This window comes from Rhinatrema bivittatum, chromosome 5, assembly GCF_901001135.1.
Source record: "Rhinatrema bivittatum chromosome 5, aRhiBiv1.1, whole genome shotgun sequence".
NCBI classification, from domain to species: Eukaryota; Metazoa; Chordata; class Amphibia; order Gymnophiona; family Rhinatrematidae; genus Rhinatrema; species Rhinatrema bivittatum.
Genome location: NC_042619.1, coordinates 204,604,623 through 204,625,966, shown reverse-complemented (window position 1 = coordinate 204,625,966; position 21,344 = coordinate 204,604,623). Strand labels below are relative to the sequence as shown.

Here is a 21,344-nt window from a genome sequence, read left to right as displayed (position 1 = left end):
TTGACTTTATAACTGAGGCAGTACCAACCTTGGCCACCAGGAGGACCTCCAAGCCTTAGAGCCTGGAGGACTAAGCAGCTGGTACACAAAGCCTACTGAAGGACCCTGCTGGCAGGATGCAAGAACTGCCCACTGATATGCTGACATGGCAAAATGATGGTACTCTTAACAGACCTGAGACCTGCAATTCTGGTGAGAGGCAACCCATGTAACACCTTTTAGTCTGTTGCCTGGGGGATGTCCTCTGTAGAGTATAACATTTTACTGAGATCAGCTCATAAGCACTGAAATATGCTAGTCAGTAGAGAGAGATTTTGGATGGACAAAGAAACAGCAGCAAGACAATTTGGCATAGCCAAATGGCATTCTACTTTTGCTCTATTTTAAGCCGTTTCCTTTTTGCTGCCAACCCAAGCTAGTTTTAAAAATGTTATAATGGTGGAACATACTTTGCATGTGTAGTATCTTGTGCCATTGCTATAAAGTGGTTCCGAAATATCTACAGTATCTGAATGTAATCTGTTTTGAAGTGCTAAAAAGTGGAATATAAATCGAATAAAATAAGAAACTGGGAACTGCTGGTTCAAAGCTTTCATGTGTACCAGTTCCTGAAGGGGAGGCTACACCTGATATCATTGACACTCTCTTCTAATACATTTTGGTACCTTTTAGTGCTTGTTTGAAAGGGAAGAAACACAACTGCAAAAGTGCAATGTAATGAGATCTAAATAAAAAGACCAGGAATGTCTAGAAGTCTTCCTCAGGAAATTTAGTTCAATGAGCAACTTTGTCAGGCTTCAGTTTTAACAACATTCCAATTTTATCAGTTCAATAAATTAATATAATCCCATAGAATGAGGATAGCCCACAACAGTATTGTAGAGATAACTGGAAGGAATGGAAAGCACATAAGAATAGAACATAAATCTATATGTGCCAAGGATCTGTTCACTTTTTCCTTTGCTCCCATGCCAAATAGTATTTAAAAATATATTTAAAAGATGTTGGTTTATCAAAAACAATGGACATTTGTCCAAAGGTTAACAGTAATATCCTTGATTAAAGTGAATATAAACACAATGCATATGTTGAATTTGATTGCAATGCATCCTCTAGAGAAAGTTTTTGTTTAAAAGCAAATTGAGATCAGGGATTTTAATTATTGAAGTAAAACAAGACATAAAGAGCAAATGCTTTTCATATTGCTTTAAAAAAAAAAAACTCCCTTCACACATTTATCTACGAGTTTAATTTCCATGCATAATAGAACTATTTATTGCTGTCTTTTGTAAAGAGAGATTAACAGATAGGAAATACAAACAAACCCAAATAAGTACTGAATAGAGAGGTGACAAAGAAGAACAGAGCCTTGTAATGTTAATTATAACTGGTAAGAAGCCTAGACAAATTACATTATGTTCTGTGTATAAATAGAGAGGACATTTAGTCGGTATCGATATTGGAGATAGGCATAGCTTGTTTGCTTTAAACGCAGGTGATCTACCAGCAGGCCTAGATGGGATCCCCATATGTCATGCAGAATTATACAGTTGCAATGCATCAGAGGTTTTGAAGTGCATATTGGAAAATTATTGCTTTAACGTGGGCTCAATCTCTCCCACTCGCTTTTGTTGTATGTAGTTGTGGCTATTTCATTTTATTCTTTAAACCAAGCTGCTGTGCATGTTAAAGAACATAGTAACATATTAAACGATGGTAGAAAGATCAGAATGGTCCATTCAATCTACCCAGCAAGATGTTTAGGATTGTAGCTGCCGCTTCATGCAAGGTTAACCCATGCCTTTCTTGGAAGCACAAATCAATCCTGTCAGTGTGATTTTGTAGTGAACTACTGCTCCGTGCAGATTACACCAGTGTTTAGATTCCATCTTTTTACCAATAAAGGATCCTTTGTTTTTATCAAATGCTTTTTTGAATTCTACCATTTCTGTTTTCACCACCACCTTCTCTGGGAGGGCATTCTATGCATCCATCACCCTTTCCATAAAACTATATATTTTCTAATGTTCTTGAATCCACCTCTTTGTACCTTCATTTAGTGACTTCTAGTTTTACAGCTTCCTTTCCATTGGAAAAGGTTTGTTTATGCATTAAGGGTTAAAGGAAAGCGTAGAGTAGTGGGAATATACTACTGTATGCCTGACCAGGAAATGGAAACAGACTGTAAAAAATTAACTTGGACCAGTGCTTTTTTAATATATTTATAAATGATCTGGAAAGGGGAATGATGAGTGAGGTGATCAAATCTGAAGACAACACAAAAATTATTCAGAGTGGTTAAATCACAGGAAGATCGTGATAAATTGCAGGAGGACCTTGTGAGACTGGAAGATTTCAGCATCCAAATGGCAGATTAAATTTAATGTGGGCAAGTGCAATCTAATGCATATAGGGAAAAATAACATGCTGTAGTTACACGATGTTAGGTTCCATGTTAGGAGCTACTACCCAGTAAAAAGATCTAGGCATCATAGTGGATAATACTTTAAAATTGTTGGCTCAGTGTGCTGCATCAGTTAAAAAAGCAAACAGAATATTATGAATTATTAGATAGGGAATGGTGAATAAAATGGAGAATGTCATAATGCCTCTGTATTGCTCCATGGTAAGACTGTGTCTTGAGTACTGTGTTCACTTCTGGCCATCGCATCTAAAAAAAGATATTGATGCACTGGAAAAGGTACAGAGAAGGGCAACCAAAATGATAATGTGAATGGAACAGCCTCCCTATGAAAAAAGGCTAAAGAGGTTAGGGCTGTTCAGCTTGGAGAAGAGACAGCTGAGGAGGGGTATTATGATGGAAGTCTCTAAGATCATGAGAGGAGTAGAACAGGTTAATGTAAACTGATTGTTTACTCTTTCAGATAATACAGGGTGGCCCATGGAAAAGTAGCCTGCCTGCATGGCACTGGTATTGGAGGCAGGCTGTAAAAAGACTAGGGAGCATGTCATGAAGTTAGTAAGTAGCACGTTTAAAACAAATCAAAGAAAATTCTTTTTCACTTAACGCCTAATTAAGCTCTGGAATTCATTACTAGAGGATGTGGTTAAGGCAGTTAGCTTATCTGGGTTTAAAAGAGGTTTGAAAAAATTCCTGGAGAAGTCCATAAGCTAACAGTCAATATGATCAGGAAATAGCCACTGCTTATTACTGGCATTAGTAGCATTGGATTTATTTAATGTTTGGATACTTACCAGGTACTTGTGACCTGGATTGGCCACTATTAGAAACAGGATGCTGGGCTTGATGAACCCTTGGTCTGACTCAGAATAGCAACTTCTTATCGGGTCGATACAATAAAAACGCGGGAGAGCGGGCGAGCGCCCGCTCTCCTGTGCGCGCGATTCAGTATTTTAATTTATTAAAATTAGGCCTGGTGGTAAAAGAGGCGCTAGGGACACTACCGCGTCCCTAGCGCCTCTTTTTTGACGGAAGCGGCGGCTGTCAGCGGGTTTGACAGCCGATGCTCAATTTTGCCGGCGTCAGTTCTCAAGTCCACTGACAGCCACGGGTTTGGAAACCGAACGCCGGAAAAATTGAACGTCCGGTTTTCGACCCGCCAGCCGCGGGCCCATTTTTAATTTTTTTAAATTTTTTTACTTTTTTAAACTTTCGGGACTTCCGAGTTAATATCGCCATGATATTAAGTTGGAGGGTGCACAGAAAAGCAGTTTTTACTGCTTTTCTGTGCACTTTCCCGGTACCCAGAGAAATTAGCGCCTACCTTTGGGTAGGCGCTAATTTCTGAAAGCAAAATGTGCGACTTAGCTGCACATTTTGCTTTCTGAATCACGCGGGAATACCTAATAGGGCCATCAACATGCATTTGCATGTTGCAGGCGCTATTAGGTTCGGGGTGGGGGGTTGCCCGCACATTTTGGATGTGCGTCCAACAATGAATACGCATGAGAGATTTGTATACAATGCTGAAAACCTGGCCTGTTTGTGGCACACGAGGACTGGAGTTCGCCATCACTGGGTTAGAATGATAACAGAAGGCAGCCAGTAATATTTATGCTAGGATTATATTCAATCAGTATTGCGCTCTCAACTGTTCCAAAACCATGACAGCAATCTCCAGCACTCATCTGGATGTAAAACTTCAAACTATGGAAGTGGAAGAAGCAAATCAATAGTTTACATTTGTACTTATCTACAGAGCAAAGAAAAACATTTACAGAGTTTATTTTCAGCTGAATTAATGTACAAGACAAAGGGTTTTCAGCTGCTGAGCTCCCAAGATCTGGAACAAGGTTCCTCTACCTAGCCACCTGAAACCAAACTACCTTGTTTTCCAGAAAAAACACTTTTTTTTTTTTTTGGCATATTTGCTCATTCTTTTATATTTTGTCTATTTTTTATACCTCTTGCTGTTTTTGCCATTTCAGATTTCTTTTTTACAATTTTGTTCAGTGTTTTGTTTTGTTTTTGTTTTTGTTTTGTCTGTATGTTTTTAACTTGCTTTCCTAAAGTTAGAAGGCTTATGAGATCATTGTATGTGTGCTCCTCCCAAAAATAACTTTTGAATTTGGTGTCCATTCCATACCAATTTTTCAGGACATGTCAGGGGGTCCAAGTGGATCCTAATAAAGGTTTTTCATTTTTGCTTCATGTATGATCCACATACACGCGCATCAGTGTTCTGGAAGGTAGGCTTCATTAGTTCTGCATTAAACTTCTTTTGTTTTCTTTTTTGCTTGGTTTTGTTTTGATTTTTGTTCATTACCCTGTAGTTTCTCTGTCCTCCTTCCAGCCTTTGCTCTTAGCCGACAGAGGGCAACCCCAGGCAACAGCAGCAGTTTCTCCTGGAGTGGCCCAAGCTATCCACAGTGGCAGCGTAGTGGCAGTTTTTTTCTGAGACCTGTCATAGCAAAAGCCACTGTCTTCTAACCCAGACCTACCACAGTGGCAGAGGCTGCCTTTTATCTGGCCCTGAGCTAGACCCACTACAACAGTGGAAGCCACTGTCTTCTGACCCAGGCCCACGGATATTCTCTTCCACCCAGAGTAGCAGCAGGTATTGTGTGCTGAATTTTGAGTGATCTGGCATCTGGGAATTTTCCACTCTTGTTTTAGACATAATTTGCAACTTTTTCCCTTTACACTTTCGCTTCCTTGTCTATACTAAGAATATTATTTGTTTGCCAGTGTAGGTAACCTGATTTGTTTTATACTTCTGTACTGAGTACCGCATTGTTAGTGGTGATGCATACTTCCTTATCCATGGGAAACTGAGCTTCACCAACTGTGACTTGCATTCATATGTAGCCGGTTGGTGAAATCTGGACCGTCAATGGCAACGTCTCTTCTCCCCTCCCTCAGCTTGTAGAAATGGTTATGCTTCTTTTTTGGAAAGCAGGATTTTACTACTCTTAGTTATCTGACCTGTTCCCCTTGCTTATGAAACTAAGCATCATGGCACCTATTGACCTCTCTTTGTATTTCTATTTAATGGAGAAAGTTATGACTGCATGACACCTAGATTCCTTCAGTTATATTTTAACATTTTTATCAGATTTTAAGCTGTGTCATGAGACTAAATCGTCATTTTGCTGATAATACGTATGTTGTTGTGACATTAGACAGCACAAATCCTCTATTTTCTGTCTCTTTGCCAAGATCAATGACTAGGTGAAGAACAGACATTGTACCAGTTGATCAGAGGAAATATCTGTTCCCCTTCTGGAGTTATAATAATTACTAATCCACCTATTTGGGGATTACAGACTTGCACGTGTGTAGTAATGATCACAGTATAGGATTTCTTTTTAATACCAAGTTAAACCTTGATACTCAAGTGGGATTAGTGATAGAGTGGGGTTTTCTATGTCTGTGGATAGAAACTGACTGCAAAACACACTAATTTATTTTTCTGAACTCTGCTTTTTACCTATGGTTGTCTTATAAGCATTTTTGCAGAATGCAGCTACTAGCTTCATCAGAACTAGTCTTAGATAATTTGTGTTGTCACCTGTGTCCTATCTGGTTTGTTAACCAACATGTTCAAAATTAGTTGTATGACTAAAAAACTCAAAAATCAAAAGAATCCTTTATTTGAGGAACTTTCAGATGCCATATACACCTGCTATTAAGATCTGTTGTCATAATCAGATTGTCTTGGATGACAAGATCTTCTTTATCAAGTGAATAGTTGATTTATGTGCGTTTTTGAATAATTTAATAATAATTCTCACAGTATAAAGCCAGACTACAGTTTTACCTATATTTATAACACACAGAAGTGTGCACTTCCAGTCAGGGCCGGTGCAAGGGGATTTGGCACCCTAGGCGAGCCTTCTCCGTTGCGCGCCCCCCCCCCCCCCCCCCCCCCGTTGCGCTGCCACCCCCGGTCTCGGCCCCGATTCCTACCTCATTCTCGATCACGCCCGTTGACTGTGTGGTTTTCCGGTCACAAGCAGGTTGGGCACTGCTCGCGGCCCGCCAAATCTCCACTCCTCTTTGCCACCGCTTGCGGCCCCATATGACTCGCACCCAGTGGTGCACCAAGGGTCTCCGGCACCCAGGGGCCAATGCATTTGTGTGCCTCTCCAGCATCGCCCCCTTAATCTTTCTTGTACTAATTCTTAAGGTCACAGAAAATCAGTGGTGTTGCTAGACAGAAGAATTTGGGGGGGGAACCAAAATGACATTTCTTCATCACACCCACCTCTATAGCATGGATCGTGCTTTCAAATTGGTTATTAAAAAAAAGTGTTAATAAAAAAGTCCAAAGGCTCTTCTGGGTAATTTTAAAAAGCTGGCCAGTTTCACACTATAAAATTATTTGATAGCCTCATTCAACTAATTCTATAGGGCTATGAGAGTGAAGTCAGGAATATATAGGAAGGAACAGAATGTCAATACAAATCCTGCATTTTCAGTTCTCTAACTCTGTGCATCCACTGAAATTCCCCTAAACAATGGAGCTTGGATGTTTCCCTTACAGCTCATCATACTAAAAGATATTTTCAAATTCTGGTGTCATCTCACAGTAACAGCAGCACAAACACCTTCCACTGCCAGGCACATTGTGAACTAACACAAAACCCCGCAAAAAAGACACTCAAAATCTATACTGCAATCCCATCGTAACATAACAGTAATAACACCAAGGACTCAAACAACAATAACCCTACCTTTGAAAAAGCAAGGGTAAATATTACACTGGGTCCTAGAATACCAATACACCACCTACTGAGGAAACAAAACAAACCCGATTGCTAATGATCCCTATACAGACACTATATGCAAGCAGAATCTCTCATCATGGTCACACATACAGAGCAGAGACAGACCTCTCATCAAATACAGAATAAAGCCACATAAAGTATAAACAGAAATGTGCAGACAAAAACTGCACTGTAAAATGCATCACGCCAGACTCTATACAGTGTAACAATGGAAAAACAAAAATTTCACCATTCCTTGTGAAACAAATCAATAATATAAAGATATATAAATCATTAATCATAATTATAAAACCATACAAATAAGATAATTTCAAAACAGCTGATGAATAGAATATCCAATAATAAAGATTAATGCAAATTTTGAAAGCTTTACCAAACACCAATAAAATATTTCAAACAGCAGACACATCCCATACTACCCAATAATTAAAATGGTAGTCAATCAAGTAAAATGAACTTAACAAGCCACCTTTACTTACCCTCTCCAGCAGTTCTCCTACTCCTTTCTCTTGCAGGCCATACCAGCAGTAGCTGCTGAAGCTGTCCTCACAGTCCTCTTCCTTAGGGACCACAACCAGTCTCTTCTCTCTCTCTCACACACACACACACGTCACACCCTCAGGACCAGTTTCTGTCTCTCACACATCACTCATCTCCCCAACCAGTCTCTCACATACACACACACACACATACCAGTCACCTCTTTGGCCAGTCTCTCTCAATCACACAATGCTCTCGCTCTCTCTTACTAACACACAAGCTCTCAATCACACACGTTCTATCTCACTTACAAACAGGCTTAATCACACACATGCCCTCTCTCACAGCCACAAGCCAGCCAAAAACATGCTCCATCTCTCTCGCACACACACACTGACACACACAAGCACCCTCCCTGACTCACATATACACCACACACATACAGAAGCACTCTCCCTGTCTCACATACACATTACACTCACAGAAGCACCTTGCTTTCAGACTTACAGCATTTTTCACTTTTACTAAAAGTGAAAGTGATGCTCCCAACCATTAAATAAGAAAACCACATTCCTATCAGAAGGCGAAATGACACCCTTCCTTCAGGTTCTGTCCTCCCAAGGGACAGCCACCTACACCTTCTCTTGTTTTATGCTTTCAGGCAATAAAGCAAGTGTGTTTCTTCAAACTATCAGTCGTATGATTAATTCATGTGGGAGATATGGAACAGAAAGACATCCTTAGTCAGCTTCCCTTTTAAATGGGAAGACTCCAGTCTTAGTCATTTAAAAATATACATTTTCTAAAGGCTTAAAAAAAAAAAAAGCAAAACTGTTTCAGATTGGAACTATTCTAGTCTTCATGCTTAAATTATGCTTAGAAAAAAAAAAAACCCCACCTGGCATCAGTATCTTAAATTTGTGATTTTGCTGAGATGAACATTTTAAATACTTTTTTTTTTTTTACTTTAGTATTTGTCTCTACCCACTTTGTTAAAATTTATTTTCCAGCAGAGGGATTCTTAAAATTTAGTAATTTCATCTTTCATCCAACTTTTCAAAAAAATCAGCACAAAAGTTGAGGTATATGTATTATCACACTTCATTTTTTTAAACTGGCAGATTCCTTTCTCACATACACATCACATATACACACACACAGAAGCTCCATTCCTTTCTTTACATATACATCACATCACACACACACATGGAAAGAAGATCGGCGCAGCCGGTCTACCTGATCACGTGGCCGAAGAAAGGAAGATCGGTGCAGCCGGAGATCAGCCGCCGAGACTTAAGGGGCGCCGCGGCAGGCAGCCAGCCCCCGACTCTCCCTGCCGCCCCCCTGGTGGTCCAGCGGAGGGCCCGGGAGCGATCTGCCGCTCCCGGGGCCTCGGCTGCCACTAAGCAAAATGGCGCCGGTGGCCTTCAGCCCCTGTCACATGGTAGGGACTAAAGGTCACCGGCGCCATTTTGCTTAGTGGCAGCGGAGGTCCCGGGAGCGACAGATCGCTCCCGGGACCTCCGCTGGACCACTAGGGGGGTGTCGGGAGGGTAAAACTGGCGGGGGCGGCAGGGCGAGTCAGGAGCTGGCTGCCTGCCGCGGCGTCCCGTACATCTCAACGCTTGGTCTCCATCTAGGCGAGCGAAGGCTGGCAGAATTTTGAAAGGGCACTTTTTGCCCTTTCAAAATTCTGCTGCCTGCTCTGGTGCCCCCTAAGTCTCGGCGCCCTAGGCACAGGCCTAGCTCGCCTAGTGGTTCCGCCGGCCCTGCTTCCAGTGTAAGAGAGTAGACATTTTGTAGTCTTGTTTTGTTTGAATATTTTTATTAATCTTCCAGTAAGCTCAAGTGCTGTGGTGTGGGAGGGATATTGTGACATCAGTGTGGTATAAGAAACCTTGGGAAACAGTGGGATTTACAAGGCTCAGTAGAGCCTTACTCTATATCACAAAATATAAGCAGATAATCATTTAAAATGCATATTCCAATATAAAGAGGTCTCATTTTGGTTTTATGCTTTAATATTTATCTTGCCAAAATTGTTGTAATCCATTGAAGCAGAGCGCAGCAGATAGATGACTATAGATGGATAGACAGACACAAACGTACTTTAACTAATAAGTGCTTTCACAACGAATGAAACACACCTAAAAAGGGTATTAATTAAAATGGGAAAATGTTTCCTAGAGTACTCTGTGTTGTCTCTTATCAGACCATATGAACCCATTAAATATTTTGGTGAGAGCCATCAGTAACATTTTTCCCTTGGTTGCCAGTGCATCATGTTGGTTTTCAGTCTGTGGTATGGCCACGGATGGTAGCAGATGTCTCTCAGTATCTAAGGTGTAAACAAGCTCAACGCAGTTATAAAACTTCTGCCCTTTCCTTCCCTGTGCAGGGTTGGTTGATATGTGAAGAGCAGACATGTCAGAACAGGACTCATCGACTTCCTCTTAACTTCTCCCGAAATGGACCTATATGCCAGGCTTGCCTGAAAGCAACTCTCAGATTGGAGGTAGGTGTACAATACCTGAAGCAATGCATCTGTATTATGGTATTTAAAAAATAAAAAGGGGGGGGGGGGAATTCTGCAAGATATTTGAAAGTAGCCCTGAAATTCAAAGTAAATTGTTTGGCAGATTTATGTTGCTCTTAAAGTAGTAAAACTCCTAACTGACTCTTTTCTCTTTGCCATATTTAAATGACCAGACCATAATAACCATGCCAAAACCGAGGCCTAGGAGACTGTACCTTGCTATCGGTCCTTTAAACTTCAGGACTGCTCAAAAAATAACTACATCAATATCTCTTCAGAATTTTCCCACTTTCAGCAGGCTAGTCCTTTTTAGTACTGTAAACTTGTTAAAATTCAAATATTAAAAATTCTGTAAAAAAAAACTCAGACTACCTCAAAACAAGAACAGAACACAGTGGTCAAAAAAACTAACTCCTCAAAAGGATAAAACATTTAAACAAAATCCTCATAATCCTAGTCTAAGATTTAGAAGAGAGAGGTCTTTTCTCTGGAAAGTTTTAATCATTGGTCCTAAAACTATTTACTGTCTTTTTAAAAATTCAAGTATATTGCATTTGCAATACATAAACTTTAAGTGCAAAAAAAAATCAAAATTACTTTGTCATTTAACCATAGACATATTCCAGTAATAAGAAAGCCAAGCCAGTCAAAACATTGTCTGTGTTGTCCCCAAAAGTCATCCAGCATCGTAAAAAAGCAACCCAGGATTGGTTACCACAGGGGCATCCTGATATGGCCCATGTTTTGAAATTTGTATCTGGGGAATCAGCACCACAGTGTCCAACATATCTCATACAAACCTTAAATTGCATAAGAGCTACTTCTGTTCAAAAAAACTCTTTGGGAAAAGTTCTGAAAATTAAAAATATTGTGGCATTGGTACTCTGCTGTGTTTCTGCTAATAAACTTTGACATCAATATTTGAAAGACGTAGGTGTTAACTTTGTGCAAGGCAAACAGATAACTTCTCTCTGCCGAGCACCTAAATTTACGAACTTTAGAAAAGGAAAGGTCAGGGTTGTGAATTTATTAGAACATAACATAAGAACATGCCATACTGGGTCAGACTAAGGGTCCATCAAGCCCAGCATCCTGTTTACAACAGTGACCAATCCAGGCCATAAGAACCTGGCAAGTACCCAAAAACTAAGTCTATTCCATGTTACCGTTGCTAGTAAGAGCAGTGACTATTTTCTAAGTCAACTCAATTAATAGCAGGTAATGGACTTCTTCAAGAACCTATCCAATCCTTTTTTAAGCACAGCTACACTAACTGCACTAACCACATTCCCTGGCAACAAATTCCAGAGTTTAATTGTGCGTTGACTGAAAAAGAACTTTCTCCGATTAGTTTTAAATGTGCCACATGCTAACTTCATGGAGTGCTCCCTAGTCTTTCTATTATCTGAAAGAGTAAATAACCGATTCACATCTACTGTTCTAGACCTCATGATTTTAAACACCTCTATCACATCCCCCCTCAGCTGTCTCTTCTCCAAGCTGAAAAGTCTGTTCCATTCCCCTTATCATTTTGGTAGCCCTTCTCTGTACCGTCTCCATCGCAATTATATCTTTTTGGAGATGCGGCAACCAGAATTGTACACAGTATTCAAGGTGCGGTCTCACCATGGAGCAATACAGAGGTATTATGATATTTTCCGTTTTATTCACCATTCCCTTTATAATAATTCCCAACATTCTGTTTGCTTTTTTGACTGCCGCAGCACACTGAACTGATGATTTCAATGTGTTATCTACTATGACGCCTAGATCTCTTTCTTGGGTAGTAGCACCTAATATGGAACCTAACATTGTGTAACTATAGCATGGGTTATTTTTCCCTGTATGCATCACCTTGCACTTATCCACATTAAATTTCATCTGCCATTTCGATGCCCAATTTTCCAGTCTCACAATGTCTTCCTGCAGTTTATCACAATCTGCTTGTGATTTAACTACTCTGAACAATTTTGTATCATATGCAAATTTGATTACCTCACTCGTATTTCTTTCCAGATCATTTATAAATATATTGAAAAGTAATGGCCCCAATACAGATCCCTGAGGCACTCCACTGCCCCACTCCCTTCCACTGAGAAAATTGTCCATTTAATGCTACTCTCTGTTTCCTGTCTTTTAGCCAGTTTGTAATCCACGAAAGGACATCACCACCCTATCCCATGACTTTTTACTTTTCCTAGAAGCCTCTCATGAGGAACTTTGTCAAACGCCTTCTGAAAATCCCCAGCCACACTTCCATCCAGCGCCTCAGCAACAGGTCCCTCTTCCTTGTAGTACTTGTTGCTACTTGTGTTCCTGCACCGTGCCTCCTTGTTGCCTTGTCCTGCCCTGCCTTGGTTGTCCTGCTTGTCTCTCATCCTAGTACCTTGTCTTACCCTGTCTGTCCTCTTTGCCTGTCTCCCGGTACTGAACTCCACTTCGGACCCGACGATCTCTTGCCTGCTGCCTGGTACTGACCTTTGCTACAGACAGACTTCTCTTGGACCTCTACCTGCCCCGATCTTGGCCTGGACCCAGATACTGAGTCTCACTGCCTGCCCCTACCTGGATGCTTTCTACTCACTTCCAGGCTTGACCTTGGCCCATACCCTGATTTCGTCTGACCACATCTTATGGGACTTTCGCCTAAGCTCTGCTGGCCCCCTGGAACCCAAGGGCTCAATCTGCGGGGAACGGGGATAGTATAGATTAAGCTCCATCTCCAGTCCCAGTAAGAACGAGTCCACCAGCTGTCAGTGTGGGCCTAGCAGTTTCACCCGCTAGGCTGTGTCAACCATGCCACAGCCCAAGGGCTCACATCTGTGACAATTCCCCTCTTACTGAAGTTCTATAGCTCTATAACTCTTCATTTATGGTAGTTCGTCCTAAATAACCATTTATTTATTTATTTATTTATTTATTTATTTATTTAATGAGTTTTATATACCGTCATTTATATTCCATAATTGAGGGGCCACCATTGAATAGGTCCATTCATGGGTCCTGATTAAACATATCTCTGATGGTATTGGAATTACCAACAGTTCCTTCTGTGAAGATCTTAAACTATGTCCCTGTGTACACCTATTAGTAAAAATTTGTATCCTATCATTAAAATCATCCATTGCACCTAAAGACTGGAGGATAGCTAATGTAACCCCAATTATTTAAAAAGGGCTCCAGGAGCGATCTGGGAAACTAGACCGGTTAGCCTGACTTCAGTGCCAGGAAAAATAGTGTTCTAAACATCAAAATCACAGAACATATAGAAGACATGGTTTAATGGAACAAAGTCAGCATGGCTTTACCCAAGGCAAGTCTTGCCTCACAAATCTGCTTCACATTTTTGAAGGAGTTAATAAATATGTAGATAAAGGTGAACCGGTAGATGTAGTGTACTTGGATTTTCAGAAGGCATTTGACAAAGTTCCTCAAGAGAGGCTTCTAGGAAAAGTAAAAAGTCATGGGATAGATGGCGATGTCCTTTCGTGGATTGCAAGCTGGCTAAAAGACAGGAAACAGAGAGTAGGATTAAATGGACAATTTTCTCAGTGGAAGGGAGTGGGCAGTGGAGTGCCTCAGGGATCTGTATTGGGACCCTTACTTTTCAATATATTTATAAATGATCTGGAAAGAAATACGACGAGTGAGATAATCAAATTTGCAGATGATACAAAATTGTTCAGAGTAGTTAAATCACAAGCAGATTGTGATAAATTGCAGGAAGACCTTGTGAGACTGGAAAATTGGGCATCAAAATAGCAGATGAAATTTAATGTGGATAAGTGCAAGGTGTTGCATATAGGGAAAAATAACCCATGCTATAGTTACACAATGTTAGTTTCCATATTTGGTGCTACAACCCAAGAAAGAGATCTAGGCGTCATAGTGGATAACACATTGAAATCATCGGTTCAGTGACCAATTGTCTATGAACAATTTTGTGGTGAGAAGAAATGTGGAGATGACAACAAAACTTTGGAAAAACAACTTGGATAAATCCAAAACTGAGAACAAGATGGCAGTGGAAATGGAACAACCAGTGCTGATTAAAAGAACATAAGAACATGCCATACTGTGTCAGACCAAGGGTCCATCGAGCCCAGCATCCTGTTTCCAACAGTGGCCAATCCAGGCCATAAGAACCTGGCAAATACCAAAAACCAAGTCTATTCCATGTTACTGTTGCTAGTAATAGCAGTGGCTATTTCCTAAATCAACTTAATTAATTGCAGGTAATGGACTTCTCCTCCAAGAACTTATCCAATCCTTTTTAAACACAGTTATACTAACTTGACTAACCACATCCTCTGGCAACAAATTCCAGAGTTTAATTGTGTGTTGAGTGAAAAAGAACTTTCTCTGATTTAGTTTTAAATGTGCCACATGCTAACTTCATGGAGTGCCCCCTAGTCTTTCTAATATCCGAAAGAGTAAATAACCGATTCAAGTTTACCCATTCTAGACCTATCATGATTTTAAACACCTCTGTCATATCCCCCTCAGCCGACTCTTCTCCAAGCTGAAAATTCCTAACCTCTTTAGTCTTTCCTCATAGGGGAGCTGTTCCAGTCCCTTTATCATTTTGGTCGCCCTTCTCTGTACCTTCTCTATCGCAACTATATCTTTTTTGAGATGTGGTGACCAGAATTGTACACAGTATTCAAGGTGCGGTCTCACCATGGAGCGATACAGAGGCATTATGACATTTTCCATTTTATTCACCATTCCCTTTCTAATAATTCCCAACATTGTTTGCTTTTTTGACTGCCGCAGCACACTGAATCAATGATTTCAATGTGTTTATCCACTGTGACACCTAGATCTCTTTCTTGGGTGCTAGCTCCTAATATGGAACCTAACATTGTGTAAATATAGCATGGGTTATTTTTTCCTATATGCATCACCTTGCAGTTATCCACATTAAATTTTATCTGCCATTTCGATGCCCAATTCTCCAGTCTCACAAGGTCTTCCTGCAATTTATCACAATCTGCCTTTGATTTAACTACTGTGAACCAGTTTGTATCATCTGTCTGAGGAGGTAGCTAACATATTACTAAATGGGTTTTAGCGGTGTTAGAAGATAGGCTAGTGAAATTTCAATCTACCATAGAATCTGCAAAGAATATAGGTGCTGCAAAAGAAGCATGATCTGGAAAATAAAACTGGTGTCCAGGAGAACAGAAGTTGGTGAAACCATGTACATATATGATTGGTTTTCCAGAGAAGGTAAAAGATTGGGAGTTGCAGTGGTTTTCTAAGTATTTTTTACATGAGAAATTGGGTTTAAATCAGAAATGTTGCCTTTAATGAGAACACACCTATCCCAGACCCTTCTTAGCAGTGTACTGAACTAATGATATAAGGTGGCAATGTTTCAGGGGTATCGATATGCGATATGGGAAGACATAGTTGAAGCTGCGCCCACACTCTGAGAATATCCAACAGATTATAATTCAAGCAGCGGGAATTACTGGTTACTTTCAGTAGTGAAGCATTTCAGTTGTGTTTACAAAAAGCTTTGGAACTTTAAAGAAATAGAGTAATAAAAGGCATCTTACTGCAATAAAAGAGGATCTGTGTTAGTTTGGAATCAAATACAACAATCATGGTTTCAAGTTGATCATCAAGGATTGGTGACTATGGTGATGAGATTGAAAATTGAGCCTTAATGTTGTAATATACAGGACTTGCAGAGAAGGACCGGTACCCATCAGTGAAGACCAAGATGAGCATACAGATATAATTGGGGAATGAGAGGGGTGTTTGATTGGGTTTGCAAGATAGTATGACTGAGTGCATTTGGGAGCTGTATGTGAGAGTGAATGGACTGCATACATTCATATCAAATATGCTGAGTTTTGGCCTCTTAGGCTGGAAGGAAATAGTATGTAGTCTGGTTTGTTTTGTCTATAACCTGAAAGCAATTTTGTCAATTATGAAAATGACTGCTCTAAAGTTGCAATCCTGGAATGTCCATAGTATACATTTCCTGATCAAACTGAAAAAGATATTGACTTAGTTATAAAGTTTGGATATACATATAGCCTTTTTACAAGAAACACATTTAAAAGACAACATAAAAAGCTTAAAACAGAATCCGTTGGGATGTGTGAATTTTCTTCTTTTAGTAAACAGAAGAGTAATGACCTTTTTAATTAATAAAAGTATACCCTTTACTATAGAAAAGGTCCTACATGATCCCCTAAAAAGATCAGTATGGCTAGCTGGTCAGTATAATGATTGTAAATATTTGTTAGAAAATATTTGCACTCTACGTTTATCTTTTTTCACATGTTATAAAATCGGAGGTCAGCGAGCACAAGGGAGTGCACAATTGTGCGCCGATGCCTGCGGGCTTCCCCCATTCCCTACCCCCTAGCTTGACCTTCCCACCCCTTCCCCTAGCCTTTCTGCACCCTAACCTAACCCCCCCCCCCCCCCCCCCCCCCCCCCCCCCCCCCCCCCCCCCCCCCCCCCAATTGTTGTTTTACCTTTGGGGCCTGCCTGGAGGCACACGCTCCTCCAACACAGCGGCAAATGGCTGCTGTGCCAGAGGCCTCTGGCTCCGCTCCCAGACCGCCCCTTTTGTAAAGCCCCGGGACTTTGATGTGTCCTGGGGCTTTACGCGTGTCGCCGGGCCTTTATAAAATAGGCCTGGCGCACATAGGGCTTTTAAAATCAGCCCCTTAGCGAATCAGGCAGTGAGTTTGTACTTGCAGATATGTGGTGGTCATGCATCTCAATAAAGAGTTTATACAAAAACAGAACTCTAGGCAGCTTCACAATTAAGCATCCAAGGATCAGAGTGACACCCTTGCATAAACCCCATGCTGTGGCTGATTAGACAAATAAATAAACCAGTTTAAAACCATACCTTCCAATCTAGTTTTCCTCCACCATTCCACCAGCAATTTTTGATTGACAGTATCAGAGACAGAGGATATGTCAAGTAAAATCAACAACCTTCTACCACTTCCTTCTATATGGCTGATAAGACCATCCAAAAGCACAACCAGCACTCAGTGCTGTTTTGAGCCCGAAAACCTGACTGAAACGAATTCAAAAAAATTTCTATCAGTCATAATAATTGAATTGAAACTGCTTTTTAAATTACGTTACCTACATAAGATAGGTTTGATATTGGCCTATAATGATCTATCACTGATGTGTCAGGAGTAGTTTCGTCATCTATGGATTATCTTTAAAAGATATGGAAAGATTTCCTTCTTCAAGACTAGCATAACTATTTTAACTTGTCTGCCTACCCAACCAGCTTTAGCCTTTCAAATTAAGAATGGACATGAATAAAACTCACAATGTCAGGTTCTGACCTAAGAACGATTCTAGCAATTTATCAGAATGATGGGATTATTTTCCTTATGTGCAGCACTTAGCCCTTTTCCACATTAAATTTCCTCAGCTATTCAGATGACCCAGTCCCCCAGTCTAACAAAAGTCCTTCTGCAGTTCCTCACTGTGTGCAGCTTATTTACGAACTTTAAATAATTTTGTGTCATCTGCAAATTTATTAACCTTACATATTAATCCTTTTTCCAGATCATTTATGAATATGCTAAACAGCACAGGTCCCAGTTACAATTCCGGTGATACTCCACTAATCACCCTTCTTCATTTTTAAATCTGACCATTTAGTCCTACCCCTCTGTTCTCTGTCTTTTAACCAGGTACCAATCCACAACTGAACAATGCTTCCTATCCCATGACACTGTAATTTCCTGAAAAGCCTCTTGTGGGGGGACTTTTTTTGTCAAATGCCTCTTGAAAATTAAAATACACTATATCAATCGGCTTATGTTTAACCCTGCTGAGTTTGAAAACTAGAACGTATTTTTGGAGAAAATCCTCTGAAAAGTGCACATTGCTTTTTATGGGAAGCATAAAAGCTACTGATCCATTGTAAAAGCCCTTCCTTGACCCCTGCAGCTTGACCCAGAAAAGAGAGGTAGGCAGAGAAAGGAAAAAAAAATTGAAGTACCACATTTCCCAAGTCACACAAACATACATATATCCCCAGAAACGCACCCAAACGTCCCTCACATCCCCAGACACTCCTTTCTCATGCCTATTCATGCACAAATTCCCAATTGCCTCTTTCATATGTATGTACACACATCCCCAGACATACACCTAAACGCCCCCTCTCACACACGTTTGGTCACAAATTCCCAGATACACGCCCAGTCGCCTCTTTCATATGTATGCACACACATCCCCAGACATACATCGAGATGCCTCCTCTGCATACATACCGAAACACCCTTCAGGCACACTGGGACAACAGAATTCCTTTTTAGTTGTTGGGGGAGGCCAACCAAGCTCTGCCACCAACTTTACTCGAAGCCCCAAGATTTGTTCACGTTCCCTCTGCCAGTTTATTACTTTACATTTATAGTTAGTCATTCTATTTTACATACATTCTTCACATAAATCATAGTTTAATTATTCCTTCTCAGACAATTAAATGTTTGATGCTAGAAAACCAAACATAGTGGTAAAGGAGAAAATGACAGACAGCATTACTTATAGAAATGTCAATACTAACTGACTATTCTGTACTATGTTTGGAGAGAGAGAAGAATATTGAATACCAAGAGATGCAATCAAAGACCATGACATGGCCTAAAGATACAGAAATAATCCTATTTGTTTGGGCACCACTCACCTTAATATGTTGCCTGTATTTGGAACACCTTAACAAGCTTCAGAAAGAAGCCATTTGGTACACAGAGTACTAGCAGTAAATTTCAGAGATTGAGATCATACCCCCAACATACTGTACCCTGGGTTGAGAAGTTCATTCTTGTCGTATGTGCAAGACAAACCAATATAAATCCTGTATATCATTCTGTAAATATATATATTATGATCACAGCCCCCCCCCTAACATTCACACAGCCCTCTAAGAGTAGGGTCAGAGCCAGATATTTTCCCCCAACACCTCACCATACAAAAACAGAAAGAAGGGAAACAGCAGGAGTAAATGAAGCAATGTCAACACATATACAAAAAAATACAAGCAGGATTTTATCTGTTTTAATAAAGTTGTATATAGAGAAAGGACCTCAGTACTGAATTGAAACGTCCTAGACTGAATACTACTTCAGTTAGTACAGTCACAGGTACTCTATCCCTTTCTATTTTTTTGGAATTCTTTTTATAATTTTGCTGCTTTCTTAAAAATGTGTTCCATAGACACTATAATCACCTTGCTCTTGATATTCAAATATAGTGCTGGATCTTAAAAAGCAATTTACAGTCCAACTTGAAAATCCAGTATACTAATTCATTCACTAAACTTGATTTCAAATAACACACAGGGTCATTCATCAAAATGTGTTATGGCGTTATCGCATGCGTTAACTCCATAACACATGTGATAATAGCAATAGCGCATGGCGCAAATGCAAATTTTGGGAAGGGGTAGGATTAGGGAGGAGTTTGGGCGGGAGTTATGAAAATAAGGGGCAATATCGCATGCTAACTCACCCTAGCTTGATGGTACCCTGTAATAGAGTCCATCAAGCTAGGGAGAGAGAACATAGTAGAAATGTCATCTTTGGGAGATTTTCCTCACCTCAAATGACATAAAATCTTCACAGAGGAGTACTGTGCTGTTCGTACTTCTCATTCTGCATGAAAAACTGGCCCCTAAACCACTACCAATACCTCACCTCGAGCTATTAGCTGCCCCTCCTATAGAGATATAAATACTTGACTACTATGAAGCCCTTATAGATAGGCTCGCTCTTGCTTACTCTCTCTCTCTCTCTCTCTCTCTCTCTCTCTCTCTCTCTTCATGAGATGTGAAATAAGTATCACAGGGCATGAAAAGTTTACCGCATGTTCCTTCTCACAAGCGTTAGGCCTGTGATATTACAGCATTTTGATGAATCTAGGGGATAGTTTTTGTCATGACTTCTCTTGTATGATGATCTGACTATTCGAGTCTAGACCAAATGCTGTGAAGAAAGCCTCTACCTAAGATTAGACAGCAGTGGGAAAACACAGTGAACAAGACTGCTACAGATCCCTACACAGAAACTACATGTTAGCAGAATACCTCATCTTACCCACACATGCAAAATAACCCTCAAAAACAAAATAAGTGATCACAATTTAAAAACAAATATGCAGACAAAAACTAGAATGGCAACCTCAAGAAGCCAGACTCTGTATCAATACAATATTGGAGCACTAGAAACAGACATGCATTTCTTGCTAGTCTAAGCTGGGCCCTTCTGGAGGAGGTGATGAAGATGAAAGCAGTAAAAGAATTCAAAGGGGTATGGGATAAACACTGTGGATCCCTAAAAATTAGAGGATGAAAATGAAGAAAGCGTGCATGGGGGTAACTTGGTGGTGTGGCGGTTAATACCCTTAATAAACCTACACACCATTAATGCAACTTTATCATTGCTCTCTACTTAAACGGCAGGGGAAAAGGAGAATGGGATTCAGACAGCAATCAAAGAGGACCCCAACGTTTACAGTCTGGGGAAACAAATAAGCTTGGGGGTAACTTGCTGGTGCGGCAGTTACTACCCTTAACCAATAAGCCTTCATGCTTTTGATGCAACATCAACATTTGTTCTCTGCTTCAATGGCAGGGGATAACAGGGAATTGGATTCATACAGTAACCAATGAGGGCCCTAACTTTTACAGTTCGGGAAATTGATAAGCGTGGGGGTAACCTGCACGGCACAACAGATACTACCATACGTTTTCTGGGTAGACTGGATAGACCATTTGGTCCCTTTCTGCTGCTGTTTCTGTGTTCTTTATTGTGGGGAGTCTTGGCAGTGCCTTTGTTGTTGGGGGGTAGGGGTATGGGGTGGTGGCGTTGGAGAAGAAAGAGCAAGAAGAGGATGTGAGAGCAGGGTAAAAGAGGAGTGTGGAGCAGAAGGGAGAGGAAGAGATGGAGAAAGGAGGCAAAAGGGAGAGGAGAAGTAATAGGGCAGGCCGAAGGAAGGGTGGAGAGAGGCTGAAGGGAGAAGAGGTTGATGGGGAGGGAAGTGGCATGCTGGGGGGGAGGGCTGGGAGCAGAGGAGAGAGAGGAAAGGCGAACCCTCCAAGAAAAGCAAAGTCTCC

The 21,344-nt window shown here is 40.6% G+C and overlaps 1 protein-coding gene across 3 annotated transcripts in view; it reads left to right on the top strand.

The window, feature by feature from the left end:
• POLA1 (DNA polymerase alpha 1, catalytic subunit) overlaps positions 1-21,344 on the top strand; it is a 1,013,915-nt gene that overhangs the window by 763,284 nt on the left and 229,287 nt on the right. For all 3 annotated transcript variants that reach the window (XM_029603088.1, XM_029603086.1, XM_029603087.1), the window contains one exon: positions 10,091-10,207. In XM_029603088.1, the coding sequence (XP_029458948.1) occupies positions 10,091-10,207 (117 nt within the window). The remainder of the gene's footprint in view (positions 1-10,090; positions 10,208-21,344) is intronic.